General features: G+C 43.1%; 1 protein-coding gene across 1 annotated transcript in view; it reads right to left on the bottom strand.

The window, feature by feature from the left end:
* Positions 1-27,094, bottom strand: part of LOC126458198 (uncharacterized) — a 441,164-nt gene extending 414,070 nt beyond the window's left edge. The window contains exon 1 of the mRNA XM_050095087.1: positions 26,908-27,094. Within this exon, the coding sequence (XP_049951044.1) occupies positions 26,908-27,037 (130 nt within the window). The 5' untranslated portion in view covers positions 27,038-27,094. The remainder of the gene's footprint in view (positions 1-26,907) is intronic.
* Between the last annotated feature and the right edge of the window lie 287 nt (positions 27,095-27,381).

The raw sequence follows: 27,381 nt of genomic DNA, 5'->3' as shown, positions 1-27,381 counted from the left end.
TGAAATTTGCTCTACAAGGCTACCAAAAATACAGTAAATTTACTGGTAAACATTACATATAAAACTTCTAGTACATTTGCTGACAGGGCAAGGCTAGTAAACCTTTACTTTGCAACTGACTGGCTGAATTTTTTTTCAACCTCTCCAAATAATTTAATGAGAGAAACTGATCCCCCATGGTACGTTAAACAGGACATAACACTGTTGCAGAAGCAACGAAAAAAAAAAAACATGCGAAATTCAAAAAACGCAAGATTCCCAAGATTGACGAAGTTTTACAGAAGCTCGAAATTTAGAACTGATTTAAATGTGACATGCTCTTAAATAGTTACACAACGAAACCTCGCAGGAAATCGCAAGAGATTCTAGTCATATGCGATGTACGTTAGCGGCAAGACATACTTTCACTGCGTGATAGCGATGTTGATGTTAGCGATGACAGAGCTACTGACCTTAATTCTCCGAAATTCATTCACCAAAGTCGACGAAGTAAATAATCCAGAATTCGAATCAAGAACTGCAGCAGAGATCAAGAATTGCAGCATGTAGATATCCTCAGTGTAACGAAGCAGCTTAAATCACGTAATAAAAGCAAGATCTCCGGTCCAGATTGTATATGAATTAGGTTAGTTGCCGAGTTTGCTGATTTAATACCTTCGTCTTTAGCAATGATGTACAACCACTCGCTCGACAGAAGATCCGTACCGAAAGAGTGGAAAGTTGCCCAAGTCACACCAACACTCAAAGGAAATATGAGTAACCATCTGAATTATAGACCCGTATCACTGACGTCGATTTACAGTTCGATTTTGGAACATTTAAGTGATATCTTGCGTTCTCTCTGCTGTTCCGAATCTATATAAACGATTTAGGAGACAATCTGACCAACTCTCTCGTATTATTTCGAAATGATGCTGTCAAGTCATCAGAAGATGAAAACAAATTGCAAAATGATTTAGAGAAAGTATCTGTATGACGCAAAAAGTGGCAACTGATTCGAAGAAATGAAAACTTGTCAGGTCATCAACTTGGGTACTAAAAGGAATCTCTTATAATTCGCTTACATGATAAATCAAGTAAATTTATGGACTGTCACAGTTCAACTAAATACCTTAGGATAATTTAGGCTAAGTAGTATGTAAGCTTAGGGACTGATGACCTTAGCAGTTAAGTCCCATAAGATTTTACACACATTTGAACATAACATTTACGAACAACTTCAATTGGAACGATGACACAGGTTATGTTGTGGGGAAGGCGAACAAAAGATTGCGTTTTATTGGCAGAACCCTTGAAGATGCAACAGGTATTCTCAAGAGACTGTCTTCACTATTGCTGCGAGGTAAGTGATTCGTACCAGATACGACCGACGGGGGATATCGAAAAAATTCAAAGAACGGCAGCTCGTTATGTATTACCGTGAAATAAGGAAAAGAGTTTCACTGATATGATACGGGAGTTGCGGTGGCAATCATAAAAGCAAAGACTCGTTGCGGCGAGATCTTTTCATGAAATTTTAATCGCCAACACTTTCTCCCGAATGCAAAAATATTTTGCTGACGCCAAGGAGAAAACATCACTGTAACAAAATAAGAGGAATCAGATCTCTTACGGAAAGATGCTCGTTTGTTTTTCCAGTTCGAGAGTGGAAGGTAGAGAATTAGGTGAAAGTGGTTCGATGAACTGTGTGCCATGCACTTACGTGTGAATTGTGGAACAGTAATTAGATGTACAGTTAGCAAGGCATGGATGTAAGTGAAGCTCTCTTGGGCCAGGGCAAAATTAGAAGTACGCTTTATGTGCACATCGTCGTCGTGACGATTCTATGTGCGCCAGGTACTAATCCAGCAGTGAACAGGGCAAAACAACTGGACCATTCTCCCACCACCTGTCTCCATCCCGTTTAAAATCTTCGCAAACCGAATTAGCATTCTACTGTGCCACTGAATAGAAATTGCACATAACAATGATTTTTAGGTTATGTACGTGTATGAACAAGAGAATAAATCCAGTTACCCCTTTGCCAAATGCGTTTCGCTTGAATTTATTGAGGAATACTCAGTAGCCTGAAACAGACACTATATATATTTACTTGAATGCAGCCGTTTTAACTCGCATATAGTGCCACAGCAGACGCCCAGTGTCCTTTGTTCACGGAAAGCGAGAGCCACTCTTTACGCTGCCGCATTCTGCAGTAGTAGTACTGGAATCCACTTTCACAGAACGCCTTCTCTTCCTGATAGCCCACCGTCGCCCCCCCCCCCCCCTACATATTGCCGCTGTGAAGAATTTAAGAAACTAATTAATTCACATATCACGCAACTCTCATTACTTGGAGTATTTCATGAATGCATAGTCCATAAGCCAATGTTTGTAATTTTCCCCTACTAATTTCAGTTTTATCTTTATTTTATGTGGGACGTACAGCGTCTGACAAAAGAAGTGAAACACGTAGAAGTCATGGTGGGACTCCAGTGCAAAGCCGTTCACGTACCCACCATCGATGGATACGTAAATAGTACAACCTCCACAATGGGACCATGGAATGGTTCCACTCAAAACTAATCACCACACGCTTAAAGACATTTATTCCTCTGGGAGACGAGAAGACCAATTCCAGTTTCGTAAATCGCTGCCGACCGCTGACGTATCCGTAACCACACCCGCTCTTGCACTTCTTTCTTTGGCGGGAGAGATACGGGATGTTTCCACTGTTCGCTTTCCCGTTTGCCCTCGGGCTGTCGCAGTGCCATCAGGCGGAATCATCCTGCCGCAGGATAACGCCCGCCCCCGCACTGGCAATCAGACGAAGGCTGCACTTCAGCGATTTGATTGGGAAACACTGCAAAGTCCTCCGTACAGCCTGAACTTTCTCCGTTTGATTTGCATATCTTTGGCGACCTGAAGAGACATGAGTGGCCGTTGGTTTCAGTCTGACGAATGAGTGCATCCGTCAGCGACTGACCGCGTTCTACGAAACAGGAATTGATCGTCTCGTTCGCCAGTGTGATGAATGTCTTTACGCGTGGTGGGTGTTCGACTTTCATTTGAAGTAGAGGTAAAAGAACTTCATTTGATTGTCTCTTAAGTAGAAGTAGTGTCATGAAGTTCCGGTAAGTGGCGGCGCTATGGGGTACCCTTCAGAACAGCGTCTGCAACGGAGGCGTGTTCCAAGCAGAAAACTATCATTTATTTTCTTATGGAGGAAAACCAGAGCATCGCAAATATTCATAGAGGTATTAGTACAGGCCTTGAACATGTTTCGACGTAATGCCCATCATCATCAGATTGTCTCTTAAAATGCGTTGTTGATTCGTGGAAGGACATTAAACGGTACAATGTTGTCAGTTAAAATGTAACAATTTCTACCTCACATTCTTCAAATCGCTAATGTTACATTGGGTACGTAAATGACTAGAATTGCAGTTCCTTCTGATAAGCAGACGGATCAACAGACGTGCATATATGTTGTTCGATTTAAGTGTGGTACGGTACATAAGAGGCATGAACAGTGCAGACTGAGTGATTACGGTGAAGGATACTGCCAGGGAGCGTGAGACATCAGCATATGACAAGGTACCGAAGGGGTACCACTGTCAGCTCTTGATTTGACTGACTGGCCGAATCATCAGACATCCAGATTTTTTGGGACATTCAGTAACAGCGTCACCTGGGCTGCGTGGGAACGCGAGATCAGGCATAATAGTCATTAAAGTTCCAGTCGATCACATGTGACCACCAAAAGGGAGGGTCGCCATGTTGTGCATCTCAACTCCTTCACGTCTGTGCCTGCTATCCGAGAAAATGTGTTGACTCCCTGGCACAGAGCGTGTCATCCTGAACCACAGGTCGGACCATAGCAGCAGCTGGACCAGCTAATTACCGTTCCACGCCCCTGCTGCCGTTAGCGGAGCGACGCAAACGGCTGTCTTTGACGTGGTGCCGTGACAGAGAAACACACTGCCGATGAATGGCATCCCATTGTGTTCAGCGATGAATCGCTGTTCTGCACTGCCCCGGGTGATTATCATCGTCGGTGACCACAGCGGTGTCCTGGGCAGAGGTCACCTTCTTACAGTGTTTTGGAGACGCACTGCGGTGTGGCTACTGGCGTCACGGTGTGCAGAACACTCTGGCATAACTTCAGGTCGCAGCGCGGATGATTGAGGAAATTGACGACACAACGGTGAATCAAGGACTTACTAGGTTCTAGTGTGTCACTTCTCATGCGACAGCATCGGGGTGCCACTTTGTAACAGGACGATGCTCGTCCACACATGGGAAGTCTCCGTATGAATTGCCTGCGAGTTGGTGAGATACTGTCTCCTGTAGCGAAGATGATCCCCATTTCTCTTCCCGATAGAAGATGTGTGGGACCAACTAGGGTGTAAACTACGTTCATCTATATCTACATCATACTCCGCAAGCCACCTAATGATATGTGGCGGTGGGTACCTTTTTTACCACTGACTGAGTCCTCCAACCCTGTTCCACACGCGAATGGTGAGTCGGAAGGAATATCGGTAAGCCCCTGTATTGGCTCTAAATTCTTGAAGTTTCTCCTCGTGGTCATCAATTGAGATCTATGCGGAGGAAAGTAATATGGTGTCCGACTCTTCCCGAAAAATGCTCTTTCCCAATTTGAGTAGTGAATCTCTCTGTGATGCTCAACACCTCTCTTTTAAGGTCTGCTACAGGAGTTTCTTTAGCATCTCCGTAACGCTCTCGCCAGCTAAACGATTCCGTGAGAAATGCACCGCTCTTCTTTGGATCTTTTCTATCTCTTCTATCAGTCCTACCTGGTTGGGGTCCCAGATAGATGAACAGTATTCAAGAAGCGGTCGAACGAGCCCTTTGTAAGCCACACCTTTAGTGTATTAACTAAATTTTTTTTAGATTCTTCCTATGAATCGCAGTCTGTCATTTGCTTTTCCTACTGGTTGTTTTATGAGGACATTCTACTTAAGATCGCTCTGGATAGTTACTCCTAGATATTTTACCGTAGATACTGATTCCAGCGGTTTGTTATCAATAGTGTATCTGTGGAGTAGCGGATTTCTTTTACTGCGTATGGGCAATAATATTTATTTACGTTCAGGGTCAACTGCCAGAGTCTGCGCCATTCATCAATTCTCTAGATATCACTCTGCAAATCGTCACTACCTTTTGGCGTTGCTACTTTGTTATAGACAACCGCATCATCTGCGAAAAGCCTTACACAGCACCCGAAGTTTCCTATTAGACCATTTACATACACACATTGAAAGGTGGCTACACTGAGCCACTGCGCCAGAGATTGCGCCAAAGAGTATTATTAAGCCGCCTCCACAGTGCTTGGAGAGAGCTCGTAGTAGTCAGTGGTTGTCGAGAGCTCGTAATAGTCAGTGCCTGTCGAGGACTCTGAGTAGTCTGTGCTGAGATGTTGTAGCAGAGAGTGTTTGTTGAGATGTGCTAATAGGCAGTGCTTGCCGAGATGTGATATTGGAGAGTTCTGGTTGAGATGTGATAGTAGAGAGTCGGTGTGAGATATAATGTAAGGATTAGAGTGATTTTCATCAATATAAATGAGGTAACTAACTCCGTTTCTTTTTATTTCAGTGTCCTAAATAATGCGTCAATACAGGTTCAGTCAACAAAGCATCTGGCGTGTGTTCTTGTATTAGAGTTTAATTCTGCTTTCCTTACGCAATTATAGTATTTGTAATTTTCTTTTATCACGTCAGTATAAATTGTATTTGAAATTTCTTGCCTTGTTGAAGAAGAACCGTGCCAGATGTGTACGTTGAGTCACACTCCCACACACAGAACAATTACATTTGTGCTTTGGTTTTGTAGGTTTTATAGTTGCTGGGGACTTAATTAATTAATTGTGTTAACGAAAATTTTCTTTCATTGTTTGTTGTTGTTCTATGCAGTCAGATTGCGTACAAATACTAGTCAGGGCCAACCGATTACGAAACAGCGTAATCGGACTTACAGCTACTAAAAACTAAAAGTATTTTCAATCATATTTAATTAAGCCCCCATGCAACATCACAAAAAATTTTGTATCACCTCGGTTCCGAGAGTTACGCAACCTGTCCAGAAAACTTCCGCCCTTTCTATTGCTTATGAAAACCACACATTGCATGTTGTACCACCATAGGGCGATACCTCCAGAGGTGGTGGTCCAGATTGCTGTACGCGGCGGTACCTCTAATACCCTGTAGCACGCCCTCTTGTATTGATGCATGCCCGTATTCGTCGTGGCATACTATCCACAAGTTTATCAAGGCACTGTTGGTCCAGATTGTCCCACGGCGATTCGGGTAGATCCTTCAGAGTGGTTAGTGGGCCACGTCGTCCATGAACAGCCCTTTTCAATCTATTCCAGGCACGTTGGATAGGGTTCGTGTTTGGAGAACATGCTGGCTACCCTAGTCGAGCGATGTCATTATCCTGAAAGAAGCCATTCAGAAGATGTGCACGATGGGGGCGCGAATTGTCGTCCATAAAGACGAATGCCTCGCCAATGTGCCGGCGATGTGGTTGCACTATCGATCGGATGGAGGCATTCACGTATCGCACAGCCGTTCGGCGCCTTCCATGACCACCAACGGCGTACTTCGGCCCCACATAACGCCACCCCAAGACAGCATGGAACCTCCATCTTGCTGCATTCGCTGGACAGTGTGTCTAAGGCATTCAGACTGACTGGGTTGCCTCCAAATGCGTCTCCGACGATTGACCGGTTGAAGGCATATGCGAAACTTATCGGTGAAGAGAACGTGATGCCAATCCTGAGCGGTCCATCCGGCATGTTGTTGGGTCACCGCGCTGCATGGTGTCATGAATGCAGAGATGGACCTCGCCATGAACGTCGGGAGTGAAGTTGCTCATCATGCAACCTATTGCGCACAGTTTGAGTCTTAACACGACGTCCTGTGGCTGCACGAAGAGCATTATTCGACACGGTGACATTGCTGTCAGGGTTCCTCCGAGCCATAATCCGTAGGTAGCGGTCACCCACTGCAGTAGTAGCCCTTGGGCGGCCTGAGCGAGGCATGTCATCGACATATTTTGTCTCTCTGTATCTCGTCCATGTCCGAACAACATCGCTTTGGTTTACTCTGAGACAGCTGGACACTTCCCTTGTTGAGAGACCTTCCTGGCGCAACATAATAATGCGGACGTTTTCGGGCCGCGGTGCTGACTGACTACGCACTGTTTAAATACAGACAACACGAGCCGTGTACGTCCTTCCTGGTGGAACGACTAGAACAGATCGACTGTCGGACCCCCTCCGTCTAATAAGCGCTGCTCTTGCATGGTTGTTTACATTTTTGGGCGGGTTTAGTGACGTCTCTGAACAGTCAAAGGGACTGTGTCTGTGATAGAATATCCACAGTCAACGTCTATCTTCAGGAATTCTTGGAACTGGGGTGGCCGGCCGATGTGGCCGAGCGGTTCTAGGCGCTTCAGTCTGGAATTGCGCGACTGCTACGGTCGCAGGTTCAAATCCTGCCTCGGGCAGTGATGTGTGTGATGTCCTTAGGTTGGTTAGGTTTCAGTAGTTCTAACTTCTAGGGGACTGATGACCTCAGATATTAAGTCCCATAGTGCTCAGAGTCATTTGAACCTTTTTTTTTAATCTGGGGTTATGCAAAACTTTTTTTGATGTATGTACATTGTAAACAATAAGGGTCCTATCACACTTGCTTGAGATACTGTGGAAATTACATCTGTCGATCCTGTTCCGTTAAGAGCGACGTGTTAAGTTCTGTCTGCAATGAAGTCCTGAATTCAGTCGGAAATCTGCTCAGATACTCGATAAGCTCGTTTTTTTTTTTTCACTAAACGGCACTGCGGGGTGGTGTCAAATGCCTTCCTGAAGTTAAGGGACACAGCATCAACCTGAGCGGCATTGTCTACGGCGCTGTGGGTCTCATGGAGGAATAGAGCGAGCTGAGTTTTGCCGGATCTCTGTTTGCGGCTTCCATGTTGATCTTCATATAGGAGATTCTCATTCTCCAAAAATGTCAATGCTTGAGCGTAAAACATATTCCATAATTCTGCAACAGATTGACGTCAAGGTGTTCATCTGTCCTGCGGCCCTCTTAAAAACGAGAATGACGGTCCTGCGTCTTCCTCCAATCGCTGGATATCCTTCGTTGCTCAGGCTATCTGTCCAGACGGATATCAAGGACGTGTTGGATATGATTATGTGAATACTGAAATAACATCACATTGCCTTTCAACATATGAAGCTTCATTTCGGCTCTTCCTCCCTTTGTGTGTGTTACCATGTTTTTAGTAGGCACCGCATGTAGAAACAATGTAATTGACAACAGATATTGTGACTCACCCTTCTCTTTCATAGAACGTACTGTCAAAACAAAGCGAAACCCACGCTTCACGCAGTACACAAAGGGCCTGTTGTTTTCGAATACATCGGAATCCCAACAACAGAGATGTTGGAAATTCCTGTCTCTGTGGGCAGCGCGAAACAGGTATGTCCGTGGGACACACGAGTCCCATTGGTCGTGAAACGGTTAACATCTGACTGTAGTGAAGCAGTCACTAAGCATAAGGCACATTCAACAGTGTGTGCTGTCGGACCTGGTGACGTAGTGGGGAAAGCTTCTAGAGTTATTGTAAATTAAATATCCGTGCCGCGGTTCCTCTCTGTATGTGACGCTTAGTGTCAGGAACTACGGTAGGGTTATTGATACCGTTTTCACTAATGTAGACCTATTCAGTCGGAAGGTTACTGTGTATTATTTTCTGATTAGCGATCTCTGCTTCACTCTAGTTTCCGTAGAAACAACAACAAAAATAATGTTATAAACGTATTTTAGGCCTACAGAAAAATTAGAGACCCGCTTTTTGTTCTCTCTGCATAATTCTGGAAAAGCTGATTTGTCGTAGTGACTGTTAAATAGCTTTCTTTGACTGAGTTTACAAATTAAACCCTTTCTAAGATTTTCACGCTAATTGAGGGAATAGAAGCATGGTCTTTTCCGAATGTGGCTCTGACCAAAATCAAGCCTGGTAGCTGGCGTCTAATATTCTCTTAATTCTGCTTTCTGAGTTCTCGTGGTGATATTTCCATAGAAACTTTCATCCCCTAACATGTTTTTTAATTTCTAAACGAGAAGCCAAATACAAATTTTCATACATTTAGCTTCAAAAAAATGCTTGCATAATGGAAGATTTTCAAGAAAATCTTCTACCGCTGTTTCACCCCCTTAGTGGTTGAATTTCGAAAAACACTAACACAATGTTTTATTTCTGACCGAGAAACTTGTGCCATGAGCCCGCTTTTAATGTCGCGTAATTCCCGCGGATCTGGAATCCCTCTTGTCGCAAGAGTGCATGGAGCGTTACTGTAGTCGGTAGAGGGTAGGTCAGAAGGGAAGGTAGGTCGGGGCTACGGCGACCTGCAGAAGAGGAGAGTCTGACCTAGGCGGCGAAGAGCCCAAGTGAGGAGGCGCGTTGTTGTGGCCAAGCGTCTGCCGTGGCCCGTTGGCAGGAGTGGTGCCTTCGCCCACTGCGGGTTGGGCGGGGCCGAGTGCGGCAGCACGCACAGTATTCGGTGTGTCCTCTGCTACTGAAGCTGCAAGCAGTTTGTGTCCATTGTGGTGCCGGGTTGGAGTCCAGTCTGACTTTTTTCAGTTATTGGAAGCGGTGGCGTCTACTGGGTGATATCCGTGGGTTTCCGACTATGGGTAATCTTCGGTACATCCTCTCGGCGCTCTTAGCAAGCGTTTGTCATGGTTAGCATCCGATTAGAGTGCACATCACTTGATGTCGCGTGGTGGCTATTTTGACTACGTATCCTGGTTGCGCGTTGTTGTATATATAAATGTCTTATTTATGAAGGTTTTGCCTGGTACTACTTGAGTTCAGTTCTGTCACTGTGTGTGGGCTTGTGGCTGTCACTATTCCAAATTGATTTTAGAATCTAAGGGTAATGCAATTCTGATTTACGAATTGTACCTTACAGTCAGTGAAAATTGTTTAATCTAGCTACCTTATTTCTGAGGCATGTCTATAGTTACCTGTTAGCTAGTATCACGACCTCGAGCTGTTTACTAAATTGTTCCCATAAAACAATGTTCGTACTTTTCTGCATTTGCAGTACTTTGAGCTTTACTAAATAATTAGCGAATTGTCTCTGTGTTACAGCTGTGCTCTAGTTAGAGATGCCTGTGTACCACAATTGAAATTTTTAAATGAAGGTTGCTAGTAGTGTGGTAGCGGCAACCGCCGCCCTATGTTAGTAGAGGAGCGGGAATTATTGCTAGTGGCGTTGTCTCTGCCACCGCTTCTATCATCATAAATTTGAACCACATTTTTCAGTTATTTTGGCTTCTTCGAAGGCAATGGCGTTTTGATAATTACTGGCAATAGCCGATGGTTGATATTTGTGACATATTCATTTGATCCTACGTTTTGCTGTTTGTAATGTAAATGTATTTTTATTTGATTTAATATTCTTTACTAAAAGAAAGTGAATTTATACTGTACCCGTTTTGAGGTGTTTGATGTCCGTTGTGTTAGTGAAAATTAGTCTTTTCAGTTCTGGAGGCAATTTGTTACTGGTAATAAATTCATTATGGCTCAGTAACTTTCCACCACCAGCTCCCTACCGCATTTCAAAACCAAATACTAATTATCGTAGTTATAGCTTCAAAATTGCCTTAATAGCGACATTTTCAAAAAGGAATCTTTTAATCCCTTATTTCACCCTGTTAATGGTACAATTTCGAAAAATCCATTCTTAAACGATGCCTACACCTTGAAGATCAACACCCTCACAAAGTTTGAAGTTTCTGTCCTTAGCGGTTTGGGCTGGGCGGTGATGAGTGAATCAGTCAGTCATGTATAGAGATTGCTGCTACACCAGACAGCTCTTCCGACCGTATGCACACGCTTTCAGTGATTCCCGAGTTAAATCTGCGTTGTTGCTCGTCTTACATAAAATAATGCAATAAATGTAAGTCTTTAAGCGATCCAGACGATACTATTCGTGAAGTGGTATTAGAATCGAGTACTGAACAGAGGACGAAGATACGAATGCTTGCTTTTAGCTACCAGTGTTCTTACCATTGAGCTTTCCAGGACCTGTAATGGCTCGCTCCCTACCGATATCCTGATTTTTGCCTGAGCTATGTGATGGACATCATGGTGCAATCCGGCGCGGTTGTGAGAACCCTGGTCGCTGAAGGCAACGTTCCAGGTTCGTTTCTTGGTCCGGCACACATTTTTAATCTGCCAGGAATAAAAGCCTCGTCCACTCCGCTGTAGACTGAAAGATTCATTCTGGACACAATGCCTTTCTGCTTCCTTTTTGTACTGGAAATGATTAAACTTTTGTCGCTCTTGCGCTGGCTACGCGAACTCGCGAATAATTATACGACACTCTTAAATTCCTCCCTCCCAATCGGAGTCTCGGAGTCTCTCTCTCTCTCTCTCTCTCTCTCTCTCTCTCTCTCTCTCTCTCTCTCTCTCTCTCTCTCTTCCGTAACTTCTTTAGTCACCTGGAAGGGTATCGCCTTTTTCTTTTACTAGTGCCTATCCGTCGTGGATATTGGTGACCATTGCACTTTTGTTTCTTCGAAATAGTTCCTCGCTCGTTTTGGAAGTCCTCCACGGTGGCTACTCAAACTTGAAGAATAAAAGAAATTCCCTGAGAAAACCGTAAGTCTAGGTATGGAGAGGGAGATTATACCAGAAGCGGCTCCTGAGAAATTAACGGCGAGAGAGGGAGGTTGTCGAGCATCTCACAGTAATGACTTTTCCGTCCTCTCTGCTGTAGTTTAACCGAAGTTTCTGAACGTCGATAATTCTAATGTTAAGTTAAAAAAAACCTCCTTTCTAGCCTTCTTCTTTTATCAGGTATTTTTCCTTCAAAGAACGTTCTGCAGAGGTTTATACCCGTTTCCATTCCTCATAACATAGTCAAAATATTTTAGTTTTCTGCATTTACTCTATTTAGGACTTCTATTTCTTCCTTAGTTTTACGGAGACGTTAGTCATTCTATCTTTCCGTGGGACTCCAAGCATTCTCCTGTACAGCCGCTTCTCAGACGCCTGAAGCTGTTTACCCGTAATCTCAGACGAAGTCCCGGACTCAGATCCCTAGGGAAGGATGGGAAATATGTAGTAACGTAGAAGTCTTAATTTTATTTCAACTGAAAGGTGATGGCTCTTTGACACATTAGTCATTTTACAATGTGTAGCTCTGACTTTCTAAATACGGACTAATTTCTTGAGCGTTATCACATTGGCTGTTAGTGTCAATATCCCGATATGTGCATTTGTTTACTTGTTCAGTAAGTTTACCATTAGTGTTTACATTACAGTTTGGTGTGTCCTTCTTGCTAATGACAATTTTGTTTAACTTACGTTCATTTCTAGGCCTTAAAGCCCATTCCTTTCGTTGACTTGGTATACAAGATGCTGAGGATTGTTTCAGCTGTCAGCAAGTATCACAGTATCACGAACAATGTTGGATACGTAGTTTTATGGAGTGAGGTCAATAATTACGGATAAATGTACATTGGGCGAACGCATTATATTTCCTTCGAAATCTTCCAATCAATCTTCGTCGCAGTTTTTGATGTTGCTGAGCAGTAGTCATTCAATAATTTTTGAATGATCAAATCGCCATTTTACTTTGATGGTGTTTAATTAGGACCCACGTTTCGGCCTTTCATGCCATTTTCAGATGACAGTTTGTTATTAACATGAATTGCAGGACAAGCAGCTCAAAATTGGCCACAAATTAAGGAGAAATATTCGCTCCCCACGAAATGCCAGTTGTAAATTTCTTGTTTTGTAAAAAGATTAGTAAAACGTAATGGGAGCCTTACTGATCTTTTTACAAGATGATGATTTTACAAAGTGTTTGCGTTAAGCGGTCTTGGTAAACCATGGGAAAGCTAAATCATGGTGGTGCTCGTTATTGACGTGTACAGTAGACACGAATCTAGTTTTATGAATTTTCATTTCATCTGTGACATAACGATGTGCTTTTGATAAAAAGACTGATACGAGCCACATAGGGTGACATTTATTCTTTGTACTGATGTTTGCTTCTACTGTTTTCAGCACTTGTAACCACTTTAAAATGACCTAAGGTCGACACTACGGTAGTGGCAATTTTAAGTAAATAGTACAGTCTATGACGAATATAACGGCATTAAAAATTGTGTTCAAACGTTTGTTTGTCAAAATATGTCATAATTTATTACGTAAATGTAAATAAAAGTATCTGTTTCTTGTTCATGTAGATGAAACAAACTAGGAATAGAAACGCATGCTCTCAGGCCACTTTTAAACTTTAACAATTAAATGCATTTAGGGTTCCACACGTCAGACGGTAAAAATGGAACTCGAGCAGGATCACTTTGTTGTTCGTCTGTCTGTCAAAAATCCTTTTTCTCAGGAACGGATAGATGTACCAAGTCGAAATTTATGTCACATATATCGGTGTACAGTCCCCTGGCGTTGTAAAAAATTGAAGGTTCTGAGTCAATGAAATCAAAAGGTAAGGCGATTTATGTCACATATTTTGATACTCGCAAATTTGCTCATCAGAACCTATGGGGTACTTCCCTTTGACCAAGAATCATCAAATTTGCCAAAAAGCAAGGAGTCACAGTGCAAGCAAAGTGAAAAAAAAATCTCAAAATTGTTAATTTTTAGTTATATCACTCGAAGAAATATTTCTAATGTCAATTTTAACCGATTTCAAAGATAACATTGGAATATTTTTCGGAAGTCGTGGAATTCCCAGGACCGATATCTTGCTTGTCTCAGTGTCGATAACAGGCAAAAATCGTCGAGATTCTGGAGTTGGATGAACTGCCTGTGAACACAATTACGTTTGTGCATAACCCTCAGCGCGCGAGTCTTACTCACATCTGTCGTTTTTTCTTTTTGCATGCAAACAGCTGCAGCGAGCAGTCTACAATTTTGCATAGACGTTGCATGCACTGAATTCCACATGGTTTTTGTTTTGCGCTCTTCTAATGCCCAGACTCCGCATGTTAGAAAAAAAAAAGTTCAATTGCGTGTGAATTAAGGGACCAAACTGCTGAGGTTATCGGTCCCTAGACTTACACGCTACTTAACTTATGCTAATAACTACACATACAGCCTTGCCCGAGGGAGGACTGGAACCTCTGGAGGGAGAGAACCGCACAATCCGTGACATGGCGCCTCTAACCGCGCGGTCACAACGCGCCGCTCCGCATGTTAGTTCTGAAACATTACGGAATGATATCGCCATGTAGACTTCTTATTTCGAGAGCGGTACACAGCCAAAAAGTTTGCCTCCACCAGTGGAGTCTATATTTTGCTGAGTAATACTGCCTCATCAGCCTGCTACACAGGTGCAGTTTCGTTTCACTCGCGAGTTAGAAACTGTTTTCCTGCGTCGGCGGTTAGCACCTGCCGCCATTGACGACGCCCGAGATGCTTTCTCCGACTGCACAGTTACTGGGAGCGGATGGGTGGGAGGAAGCTCCCAGCATTAAATAAGAATGTAACATTCTTTGCAATACTGGACCAACAGGAAAAACTGACAAGAAGAAACGCAGGCTATGACACGGTTTAGGATGTCAAGGAATAACGTTCAGGGTACTCGAGGAATTATGGAGTGTAAAATCTGAAGGGGAAAACGCAGATTAGAATGCAAGTACATCCAACAATCCAACAAATAAGTGACGATATTTCGTGCAACAAGTGCTACTCTGAAATGGACAGCTTGACCCAGGCGTAGGGCTCATGACACCTGTCGGAAGACATAAGCAAGCGCACACGCACACACAAACTATCTCTTCTACGTACTTGTGTTTCTCGTAAGCTTCATATCCTCCGTATACTTCTCTGGCTGGATAATGAACCAGCTCACAATGTCCGTCTACAGCTCCTTGTCATCAACATTGTTCATCGAACTACTGTTTCACGACTAAAAGGACTGTGGTGTGAATGGCCGAAAATTTTCCAACCAATTTTCCTCCGCAGGATCAGTCCTGCAGTGAATGTCCGTTTTCGAGAGGAAGCACTACAGGAGAAGATAGTTTCCTGAGCCCTCCATTCTGAATGACACTTCTTCTCCGTTTGATGAGAGTTTCTATGTAAGCGTCGGCTTAACTGTTGACCCACATTCCACGAAACCAACGGAAAGACCCCCGCCCCCCTCCCCAACCCCCAGAAAAATATAGACAGAAGTTTCAACTCCAGTAATATCACTTTGTTTTGGTCTTGGCAAAGGCGAATGGTGCCACTGCATTTTTATTGTCTTCATTATTGGCTCTGAGCACTATGGGACAACATCTGAGGTTTTCAGTCACCCCGAAACTTAGAACTACTTAAACCTAAGTAACCTAAGGACATCACACTCATCTATGCCCGCGGCAGGATTCGAACCTGCGACCGTCTCGGTCACGGGTCACGGGATTCCAGACTGAAGCGCCTAGAACCGCTCGGCCACACCGGCCGGCTGTCTTCATTATTCGTTGTTATAAAACATCCACGTCTGTTACACGGCAAGTTCACACACACACACACACACACACACACACACACACACACACACAGAAGGTGGTATATACTTGAGTGTGATGAACCAATTCCCTCTAAAATTTATCTGCTTCATACCACAGAGGACGTGCCACTGATCTCATTTGTATAAGACTGCAGTACACGCGAGGCGCCTATTGGCATCCACCGCAATGAGTGGAATGCGTAGTTCTAATTAATGTTCACCAGCCTGCAGTCGTCTGTAGTAGTTATCCCTTGCGCAAAAAACCTCACACATGTCGTGAATGCATTATCTGGAGGCTATAATAAATTCTTAGCAAGAAACTGATATTGTATGGATAATAAAATTTTCCAGTTTTGTTTATACGGGATGCCACTAGCTTTTTATTAGCGGAGTATTAGAATCTGCACAATTATATTCCACTTTTGAATTACAAGTAATTTGCATTCTTTACACTTCCATAAAAAATAAAGCAATGAACTGCGTATTTGCGTAATTACCATCAAATTGTTCTCAATTACACATTCAGATAACCAGAGATTCCTAACAATTCGTTAACCGATACCGACTAAGGTAGAGAACATGTCTGTCTTCCGAGACTGTCGAACCAGCTCTGATCTTACAAATGGTTCAAATGGCTCTGAGCACTATGGGACTCAACTGCTGTGGTCATAAGTCCCCTAGAACTTAGAACTACTTAAACCTAACTAACCTAAGGACAGCACACAACACCCAGCCATCACGAGGTAGAGAAAATCCCTGACCCCGCCGGGAATCGAACCCGGGAACCCGGGCGTGGGAAGCGAGAACGCTACCGCACGACCACGAGATGCGGGCTCTGATCTTACAGCCGAACCACTTCGCCCGCCATCCAAGTTCGGCGCGATCCGGTGACCTCCCAAGTCCTTTGTCTGCTATTTCGTTCAGCAGCTGTTAACTAATCTGCTGGTAATGAACACTTTTGAAATAATGGAATAATAGCCAGTTATTGAAACATGCTTTTACATGAAATGCAAGTAATTACACTGTTTAGTTTTTCCGATATTAGTGACAGAAGATGATCATTTTGGCGCGCACTTCCGAACGCAGCAGCCAATCGCAGAGAAGGACCAAAATTTAGGCGGCCTTTCTCACGATACCCTTACCGAGCAATGCATCTATCGTCGGTTGCCCACGATACATTGCGTCATCTTCCCACTGCTGCGTTCTGAACTACTGTTTAAGAGCTTCGTGTAGCTGAATATGTTGATGGCTGTGAAGCTAGAAATGTTACACTATTCCGTCGTAACGACAGAGCTTCTACGTTACGTTCCTTGCTCTGTTTGTAGTTCGGCAACCTTCGTATCTTGCCACCCCGCACGCAGTTTGCTGTTTCCGAGTATTCCGTGATCATTGCGTAAATAGCGACACGTTCAGCACAAGGAAATTCATCAGCCAGAGAACCAGTCGCCGATTATAGTTTTCGTCCCACTTGCTGCGCGTCTTCATCTGTCTAGACATTCAGCCGGCCACACTCAGATTATTATCCCACATTTTTGAGCGGCATGTTTTAAAAGTCTCAGCATCGTTTTGTAACATTTTCTCCAAACACTACTGCAGGTTCGTAAACTACGAACAATTTCAATGCACCTGAGCACCTATAGATCCTTTTACGTCCAAAAATCTAATTATAGCACGCACTTCGGTGAAGGCTCGAGGAACGGCGTTCGTAACCATTATTATCCGTAGCCTTTGTCACATACAGTTAAACGATTGCTGAATAAGAACAATGTCTTCTGCAGTTTCGTAATCAGTCATAGGATGTTGCTCTAATCGTGTAACCCTGACTCGGGCATGGATGTGTGTGATGTCCTTAGGTTAGATAGGTTTAACTAGTTCTAAGTTCTAGGGGACTAATGACCTCAGCAGTTGAGTCCCATAGTGCTCAGAGCCATTTGAACCATTAGCCATTAATTGTGTAACCTTGATCAGCATAGCCAATATTCGTAGATAATCAAACGACCCCCACTTCTCGATAAACCTCTTATTACTTCCAGGTATGAATCATTGGTTAATGTTTGTCAATTAGAGTATTCTTTGACGTTACTTAATAGTTTATTTCATGTAAACAGTTTTTGTATGATTGAAATTGTGATTTGTTTGTGTATGGGAAGCGGTTTCGGATATACACCGATCTTCAACTAATTTTACATTCACGATTAGGCAACAGTTAATTACAGAAAGTTAATATTTTGTCACCTCACCATCGATAAGAACCTGCTCTCATGTCGTTTATGTAGCCAAAAGTGCTTAACAAATACACATAAATGGTGACTTTAATAGTATTATTATCTGGAAGGTAATTAGAATCTATATATTTCGTATCTCGCGAGTGTTGCTTACTATTCTTGACAATACTCAGAGTTGCGATAAGAGACGTTTCGAGACCATTTTTCCACACAAGTGACGCATTTGGTGCTCCCTGCCCACCTGCTTTATTCTCTCCCCTGTGCCTGTTCGCTACTAGTGATACATCCTGTATACAGAAATTACATTTCGGCGACGCTTATGTTACAACTTGATGCCCCAAGCTGCCGCTTGTGCTCTAAGTCGTCCTTGGTTGTCATCATTAAGCAGTCGACAAATGCGTATTTTGATCGCCCTTTCGCGGTGTAAAACATCAGTATAGTTCTCTGTAGGAACAGAAGCCTTTGGAGGTTCAAAGTGCTGGCAGTGTTGGACAGCAATCGAAGATGAACAAGATTGAGGCCAGGGTCACTATCCTTCTGTGGCACTGGAGAAAAACTATTTCAATAAGACATCAAGTGGTGATACACAATACATAAATTGAAGAATGGAAACGAAAATTCAGTAAAACTGAGGAAATAGTAGACCCAAGAGGCAGTTGTGGACGTTGCTGTTAATGCAGACACTTTCATGGGATTAATGATTTAGGAAAAGCTTTAGAAGTAAATTGTTACAAGAGGCTCCAAATTCTCAGGAAAATAGCCAGTAACTAAGGATTGGTAACATACAGTACGTACAAGAACAAAGAGAGCACAATAAGAATCTAACACCAGTACAGAAGAGCCGAGATTACGAAGGGTGTGAAACGGGGCGCAGTCTTTCTCCCCCTATTGTTAAACCGATATATAGAACAGCAGTAACGTAAATAAAATAAATCTTCAGGAGTGAGATTAAACTCCAGGGTCAAAGACCAATGATGCAATTAGCTGATGACATTGGTATCCAGAGGAAAGTTAGGAATAATTACAGAAACTGTTTAACGGAATCAACGGTTTTGTTAGCACAGAAGACGGACTAAGAGCAAATCGAAGAAAGAAAGTAATGTGGAGTAGGAGAAATAAGATCAGAGCTAAACTTAACGCCAAAATTGAGGACTACGAAGTAGACAAAGTGAAGGAATTCTGCTAGCTTGAACTGTAACACTTGACAGATGAAGCAAGGACGACATGAAAAGCAGACTAGCATAGGCACAGGCATTCATAGCCAAACGAAGGCCGCTCGTGTCAAATCGTAGGTTTCAACATGAGAAAGAAAGCTTTGAGAATGTACGTTTGGAGCACAGAATTGAATAGTAGTGAAACATGGACTGTGGGGAAACCGACACAAAAGAGAATCGAACCTGCTCAAGATTAAGTGGACTGATAAGAAATTCGGTTCTCCACAGAACTTTCAGAGACAGGAGAAAAATGACTAGTTTAAGGCGCAGAATTGTAGGAAATTTGTGAAGAAATCAAAAATTAACTTCCATGGTCCTTGAGGGATGGGTTAGGTCAAAAATTAGAATACATCTGAAAAATAATTGAAGGCGTAGGATATAAGTGTTACTGTGAGAGGAAGAGATTGACAATGAATAGGAAGAATTTAGACACACAGATAATGCAGTAAATAGGTAAAGTTGTATGGCACTGTTGGTTGGGAGAACCTATAGGAGGATTTCAGCCGCCTGGTATTCCTTTATGAACACAACTGCGCATTTCCTCTGCGAAGCGTGGGAGCTGTTTCTTAAGTGTGTGACTTTAGTGTCGGCGACAGTCAGCAGGATGTGCTGTCGATGACGATGAGATGTAGGGATTGGAATCTGCTGCCGCCACCTAGCCTACTTTTCTCGCGTAGCGACAATGGCACACCGAGCTTAAGGTCCTCGTCCGAAGCGCGAATGACCGTTAACAGCGCCACGCGTTCCCTCCTTTTGCAGGCCACATACTGGCGGTGAAAATTTATTACACCACCAGGATTCGAAGCAGCTACTGGAGTAGTCCTGGGCCATCATGCAGACGTGATTTACGGCCGGTCTCAACCAAGGAGGCGGGTTACATGCACAATGCTGCAAACTGCAAGGAAGTACTAGTCGTTCGTGCTAACGCTGCGCCGATGTTGGATTTTTTGGAATGCTGCGGCAACTAGCTTCCGCTGTTTCCAAAATGATGGAATTTATCCTTGGAAACGGACTACATAGATAATCAGCTTTCTTTCTACCTCTACATATATAATCCGCAAGCTACTGTACGGTGCATGGCGGAGTGTATATCGTACCAATATTCATTTCCTTTTCTATTCCATTCGCATATTGACCGAAAGAAAAAATAATGCCCATATGCCGCTGCTCACATCCTTGTCCCTTACCTTATCCTCGTGATTCCTACACGAGACACACGTGGACGGCAGTATAATGGTCACACAGTCGTCTTCGAATGCAACTTCTCCAAATATACCCACAAGGGTTTCGCGAGAACTACGTCTTCTTTCCTCCAAGCATACACATTTAAGATCCCCAAGCATCTGTGTTACACATTCATGTGGGCTTTGGCGACCTGTTATCATCTAGTGGCATCTTTATGAATTCTTTCCATGTCTGGTGTCACGATTCTTGATAAGAACTCCAAATATCGGAACAATGCTCTAGAATTGGATGCATTAACATCTTTCCAGCGATTTAATTAACAGACTCACAGTACTTTTCCCAGAACATCTCCAACGAAGCTGTCTTCCATTCATTATCTCTAATACTGATTTCAAGTGATCGCCATTTTCATATCTCTTCTTAGTATTAGCCCCAAATCATCATCAAAATCATAAAATCATCAAAATCATAAAATCATCAAAATCATAAAATCATCAAAATCATAAAATCATCAAAATCATCAAAATCATCAAAATCATCAAAATCATCAAAATCATCAAAATCATCAAAATCATCAAAATCATCAAAATCATCAAAATCATCAAAATCATCAAAATCATCAAAATCATCAAAATCATCAAAATCATCAAAATCATCAAAATCATCAAAATCATCAAAATCATCAAAATCATCAAAATCATCAAAATCATCAATTCATCAAATTCATCAAAATCATCAAAATCATCAATTCATCAAAATCATCAATTCATCAAAATCATCAATTCATCAAAATCATCAATTCATCAAAATCATCAATTCATCAAAATCATCAATTCATCAAAATCATCAATTCATCATCATCATCAAATCATCATCATCATCAAATCATCATCATCATCAAATCATCATCATCATCAAATCATCATCATCATCAAATCATCATCATCATCAAATCATCATCATCATCAAATCATCATCATCATCAAATCATCATCATCATCAAATCATCATCATCATCAAATCATCATCATCATCAAATCATCATCATCATCAAATCATCATCATCATCAAATCATCAAATCATCATCAAATCATCAAATCATCATCAAATCATCAAATCATCATCAAATCATCAAATCATCATCAAATCATCAAATCATCATCAAATCATCAAATCATCATCAAATCATCAAATCATCATCAAATCATCAAATCATCATCATCATCAAATCATCATCATCATCAAATCATCATCATCATCAAATCATCATCATCATCAAATCATCATCATCATCAAATCATCATCATCATCAAATCATCATCATCATCAAATCATCATCATCATCAAATCATCATCATCATCAAATCATCATCATCATCAAATCATCATCATCATCAAATCATCATCATCATCATCAAATCATCATCATCATCAAATCATCATATCATCATCATCATAATATCATCATCATCATCATCATAATATCATCATAATATCATCATAATATCATCATAATATCATCATAATATCATCATAATATCATCATAATATCATCATAATATCATCATAATATCATCATAATATCATCATAATATCATCATCATCATCATCAGTTCCTCCTCAACAATAGCACTAAAATGCAACTAACTGCCGGCTGGAGTGGCCGAGCGGTTCTAGGCGCTTCAGTCATAGTGATCTATTAGTTGTCACAATGTTAATCTTCTTAGTCTGTTTTCGTTCATCATTTGTATGTGTCCACTGAACTTCGCTCTTCTTTTTCCTGATATTTCAATTGTCTTTCTTAGAGTTCCTTTGCCGATCTCTCTATGTAGATCCCTTCTTTCTGAACGCCCGCGGATCTTTCTATTATTTTCCTCTCTTATTTTCTCCTTGATTTTCATTCTTCCCTTGGTTACTGTTATTTCTGAGGCACACAAGGCCTCTGCTAAGACTACTGTAGAGTATTGTCTTAATTTGACATTGATGGAAGTACTGCTTTTGTTGTAATGGCTCCATGTACCTCTAAGTCTGTATACTTTTGCAATTTTGTAATCTTTTCTTCTTCACTGCATGTCGAGTTCGGTCCTGTTTTCTGTATTGTGTTTCCCAGTTATTTGAAACTTTTTACTGGTGTTATCTTTCCGTACTTCGCTACTACTAGAACTCTGTCGGTGGATTGTGTGTTCACGTTCTGAGCTTTTTTTCCCATACGAAATTTGTAGTCCTGAATGGACTGGGATTTCATGTAGTGTCTCTGCAGTTTATTTGGCTTCTTTTCTGTTATTTGTTGTTCTAACAGAGACCACACATCTTACGTTCACGGTTCTATTCTTTTGTATCTCTTCCTTTAGCCCATTGACTCCTTTGTCCCATGTGGAAATTTTGTAAAACTTTTTGCATTTCGGGCTCTCGTAATACAGCAAAAATATGTTCTTACATGATTGCCTGAAGGAACAGACACTGTTGACGATCCACAGCTGTATGAAATAATTCAAAATTAGTTCGCCGACTGCAAACTCCTTGGTATCAGCTGTATCAGGTGTAGATCTAATACACGATAGTGACATATGAAGATTTATAGCACACCGGGACTCGAACCCGGATTTGGTCCTTATCACGAGCAGTCACCGTAGCCACTTCGGCTATCCGCGCACGCTCCCTGGACCGATCCAAACTTCCACCTGTCACAAACTACGTCCTTGTATCATAGTCAATTGAATTGATCAATTTATGCTCGCAACATTGCTTGCATTCCCACAACAGGGACCATGAGAAATTGGAATCGAGACGAACGTTACCACTGTAATGTACCCATTGTGAAAGTTTGCGTTGGTTCAGGGAGCGTGCACAGATAGCCGAAGCGGCGGAGGCGACTATTCGCGTTAAGAGGGAAATCCAGGTTAGAGTTTCTCTGTGGTACAAATTTTCATTTGTCACTAGTAGCACATCTACACCAAATACAGCTGATGCCAAGAATTCGCATTTAGTGTAAATTTTTCGAGCAACATGTTCCTCAACTGAGAACTAAATAATCATTTTAGTGAATTAGACACGTTGGTAGGTCAAGCGAATGATGAAGCAGTCATTACTTTTCTGAAGAAAAAAAAATGAACTTTCAGCTCAAGTAATCTGCAGATAAAGCTACGAAAATGTAAAAAAGTTTAGTCTGCGGCGGTATCCACAACGTCATACCCCCAGATTCGAGAACGGAGTGGTGCCACTTCACTATGTGCCTGAGGATGAACAACGCGTTTGAAACATACACGATGTGAACAACAGCTTTCGTGTGACCTGGTACAGAATACGAACAGGACCGAAAGTTTAAATTATCACCCAGAAAAATAAAGTGTTACGTAATTAAGGTGGTGTTTATTTGCAGGTGAAAGTCGACAGTCCTAATGCATTCTGAAATCTCCCCTTCCTCCCCCACCCCCTTTCCCCGTAGCACAACGCTAGTGGAAAAACGAAATGAGGAAATGAGGGAGGGCACCGATAAAGCGCAGTAAGGTAAAGTGGAGTACGTTCTAGGAATCTGAAGGTGAACAATGCTGCGACAATCTCTCGTGATCTGGAAGCGTACGACAATATTTCGTCGTCGTCGTCGTCGTCGTCCGTTACACGGGTTAGATGGCGCACCCTCTTCCAATGCTTTGAAAGAAATTCGCGTGACGATGAACGAAGTGGTAGACCATTCTCTCTCTCTCTCTCTCTCTCTCTCTCTCTCTCTCTCTCTCTCTCTCTCTCTCTCTCTCTCTCTGTTTCTCAAGAACCGGAAATCTCAAGAGAAGTGGAGGTCGTGGTGCTCAAAAACCAGCGTTTCACAATCGAGGCTATAGTAGAAAAACTGAAAATTAGTCATGCATCAGCTGTGAACAGCTTTTACAACCGACCGCTTGGTTCTGCGACAGCTCACACGCCACACGCAAACTGCCCACCCGAGAGAGCATCGGAAACTTCGTCCCACATGCATTATGCCAATCCAGATTTCTCCTTTAGCCACCTAACCAGGACGAAAGCTAGGGGTTATGTAAGACTTAAGACAAAGGAGCAAAAAGCAAGCAATGCAAGCGTGAGGACTCATCACCGCCGAAAAACGCAAAGACTCAACAGTCATTGGGCAAGGCGATTCTGAGTGGTGTTTGGGAACACCGTGGTGTGGAGCTAACGGATTGTCTGGTAAAGGGAAAACCCTAAAAGGGACACAATAACGATATCTCCTGACGAGGTTATTGTAGGCTGTCAAGATAGAGCGTCACAGCAAGCTGTCCATCCGTTTTTGCTGCGGGGCAACGCCCCAGCACATTCCACACAGTCCCACATGTTAGTTCTTTGGACTCTCTAATTCACCTCCTTATTCTCCTGAGACGGCACCCAGTGAACCCTTCCCCTTTCCTCTGATGATGAAACCATTCCGTGGCATGTATTTCCAGAAAGGAGAGGTGATTATGGACCTATAAAGTTACCTGAACAGCCAAAATCCGAACTTCTAAAACCAAGAGCTCCGTCAAGTCATTCGTCTTTACGGAAAAATTTGTCTTATGGGAAGGCGAACATCTAGAGAACGGCTGAAAATCACCAAATTTCATGGTTGTCAGTTTGTTTTTTCCGAGGTGTCCCTCCTACGATTTACATGCCGAAGGTCTTCAGCAATAGTACTGTAGTGGAATAGGAACGGGGTGTTTGTGCTGGATTATTGGCTTCATCCTGCATTTGTCCGTGTTTGAAGAGAGCTGTAATTCGTTGTGCCAACAGGAAATTTTGTCCAGATCTTTCTGTATTTTGGAGTTCTCGCAGCCCCACAAAGACACATCATTTGACTTGAATATTAAATGATTAGACAACTTAGTACAAAGGCATGTAGTGGGACCTCATGTGGACAATGATGCCATCATGGTTTTGATAACAGCATTCAGCCGGCCGATGTGGCCGAGCGGTTCTAGGCGCTTCAGCCTGAAACCGCGCGACCGCTACGGTCGCAGGTTCGAATCCTGCCTCGGGCATGGATGTGTGTGATGTCCTTTGGTTAGTTAGGTTTAAGTAGTTCTAAGTTCTAGGGGACTGATGAACTAAGTTGTTAAGTCCCATAGTGCTCAGAGCCATTTGAACCATTTTATAACAGCATTCAAGGTGACGCAGAAAAACGGAAATACTGAAAATGTGTAGTGACAGTTGGGATCACTGTCGGAGAAGGACCATGAGCTGTAAACAATCTCGCCATTTTTAGTAATGACAGATCAGTGGAACAGCAAACAGCGTGCTTTTGCCATAAGAACGTTTTACGAACACAATGATACCGCGGAAAGTGCGCAGAGCGAGTTCTGGTATTTTTTTCGACCACAGGCCTCGTGGTCGAGCTCCCTCGAGACGCGGGATAAAAACTTGATAAAACATTTTGAATCTGCTAAAAAAAAAAAAATAAAATAAAAAGGCTCAATGTCCGAGAATTGCTCGTATTCCACACAATATCGAAAGCTGTACGCGTTTCAGTGTCGTGGTGCTCACGGCATTCAGTTCTTAAGCAAGCAGCTGTGGGCAGTGTATCCCGAGAGTGTTCGCCGCATTCTCCATAATCATTTAAAATTTCGTCTGTAATAGTTACAGGTCTCAAGGCTTGCGATTAGAATTCTGTCAGCAAATTATGACAAGCAAACGACGACAATGAATTTCTTGAAGAGCTGTCTACGTCAGATGGGGCCACATTTTCGTCACATAGGTCATGTGAATAAGCAGAACTAACGTTGGACCTTACTCTTTAGAAAATGAATAGTTACCGTCATGTCGGCCGGAGTGGCCGTGCGGTTCTAGGCGCTACAGTCTGGAACCGAGCGACCGCGAATCCTGCTTCGGGCATGGATGTGTGTGATGTCCTTAGGTTAGTTAGGTTTAAGTAGTTCTAAGTTCTAGCGGACTGATGACCTCAGAAGTTAAGTCGCATAGTGCTCAGAGCCATTTGAAGAGTTACTGTCATTTCGAGTCCGTATGTTTGGATGTTGCAATCTTTAGTTGCACCTGCACTGAACAATGTCCAACAACTTGACGAAACCTAGTTTCTACAGGATGGCGTAATATCGCACACTGCAAGGCAATCAATGACAGCTGTGCGGGAATTGTGTCACCTCAAGATTCGGTGACATTCCCTGGCCTCCAAGATCACGGGATTTGATTGTTTTTTATTCTTTTCTTGTGGGACCACGTCAGGAGCCAGGGCGACACGACTCGGTCAAGTATACTGGTTGAGTTGAAACAAGGAATTCAAGACAAAATTCATGGTATTAAAGCTGAGATGTTGCAGCAATTTATATAGACATTGGAAGAATGCATACACACAAGAAGACAGCATCTATAGGACGTAGTTTTCAAAACGATACTTTGGATTTCCGTCTCTTAAAAAGCAAGCTGTAATGGTTCAACTGCTGTCAATAAAATTTGTTGGATTTTTTACTGGATGTTTCCAAGGTTGCCGTTTTTCTGTGTCAGGTGTATCATTAAGAGAAAGTAAATTGGGAGAAACGTGAATAAATCTAATCTGCTGAGGCCCTTGAACCGTCGGACGATTTCCAAACGAGTGCAATGTCCTGCTATTTCACTCTGTACTTGAGGATGAAAAACTCGTTCGAAACACGTACAATGAAAACTGTAGCTTTTGTGCCCTAGTACAATATAGAGTGCGTGCCGTTATCCTAACAGCAGCCTGAAGCTCAGGCGTGGAACGTGCGGGTACGGTATTGTTGTGGTCCGACTCACCGGCGATGCGCGGTGGCTGCCGGGAGTTAGCAGTGGCGTCTACGGCGGCTGTTGCTGTTGTCGTCGCGGCGACCACCTGCTTGCGCACGCCGGCCACGACGCGCGGCTGCTGCGAGCTCAGGACCAGCATGGCTGGCGCACGCTACACGCTCACGCACTCGCGTCTACCGCAGCCAGTTGCCGCCCCGCACACGTCGCACGCACGACTGTACCAGCTGGGACGCGAGGCCCAGACGTAGCTGCGCCGCCGGCGACGGCAGCGCCAGCGCGCTCCCGCGGCGGACGCCGGAAGCTGTGCGCACAGCTGGAGCCTCGGCCGCGCCTCCCGGGACCGAGGCGTCCGTCGGCGGCCCACCAGCTGGTGGGAGCTGCACTCGGCGGCAATTAGCGGCGCTCCGCCAGCGCGGGCCACAGCAAAGGGGATCCCGCCGGCCTCTTGCTACAGCAAGTGGAGTCGCCTCCGAGAGACGGCCC

Source organism: Schistocerca serialis, chromosome 2, assembly GCF_023864345.2.
Source record: "Schistocerca serialis cubense isolate TAMUIC-IGC-003099 chromosome 2, iqSchSeri2.2, whole genome shotgun sequence".
NCBI classification, from domain to species: Eukaryota; Metazoa; Arthropoda; class Insecta; order Orthoptera; family Acrididae; genus Schistocerca; species Schistocerca serialis.
Note: the sequence above shows the minus strand (reverse complement) of the source record. Positions and strands in the feature narration are given on the sequence as shown.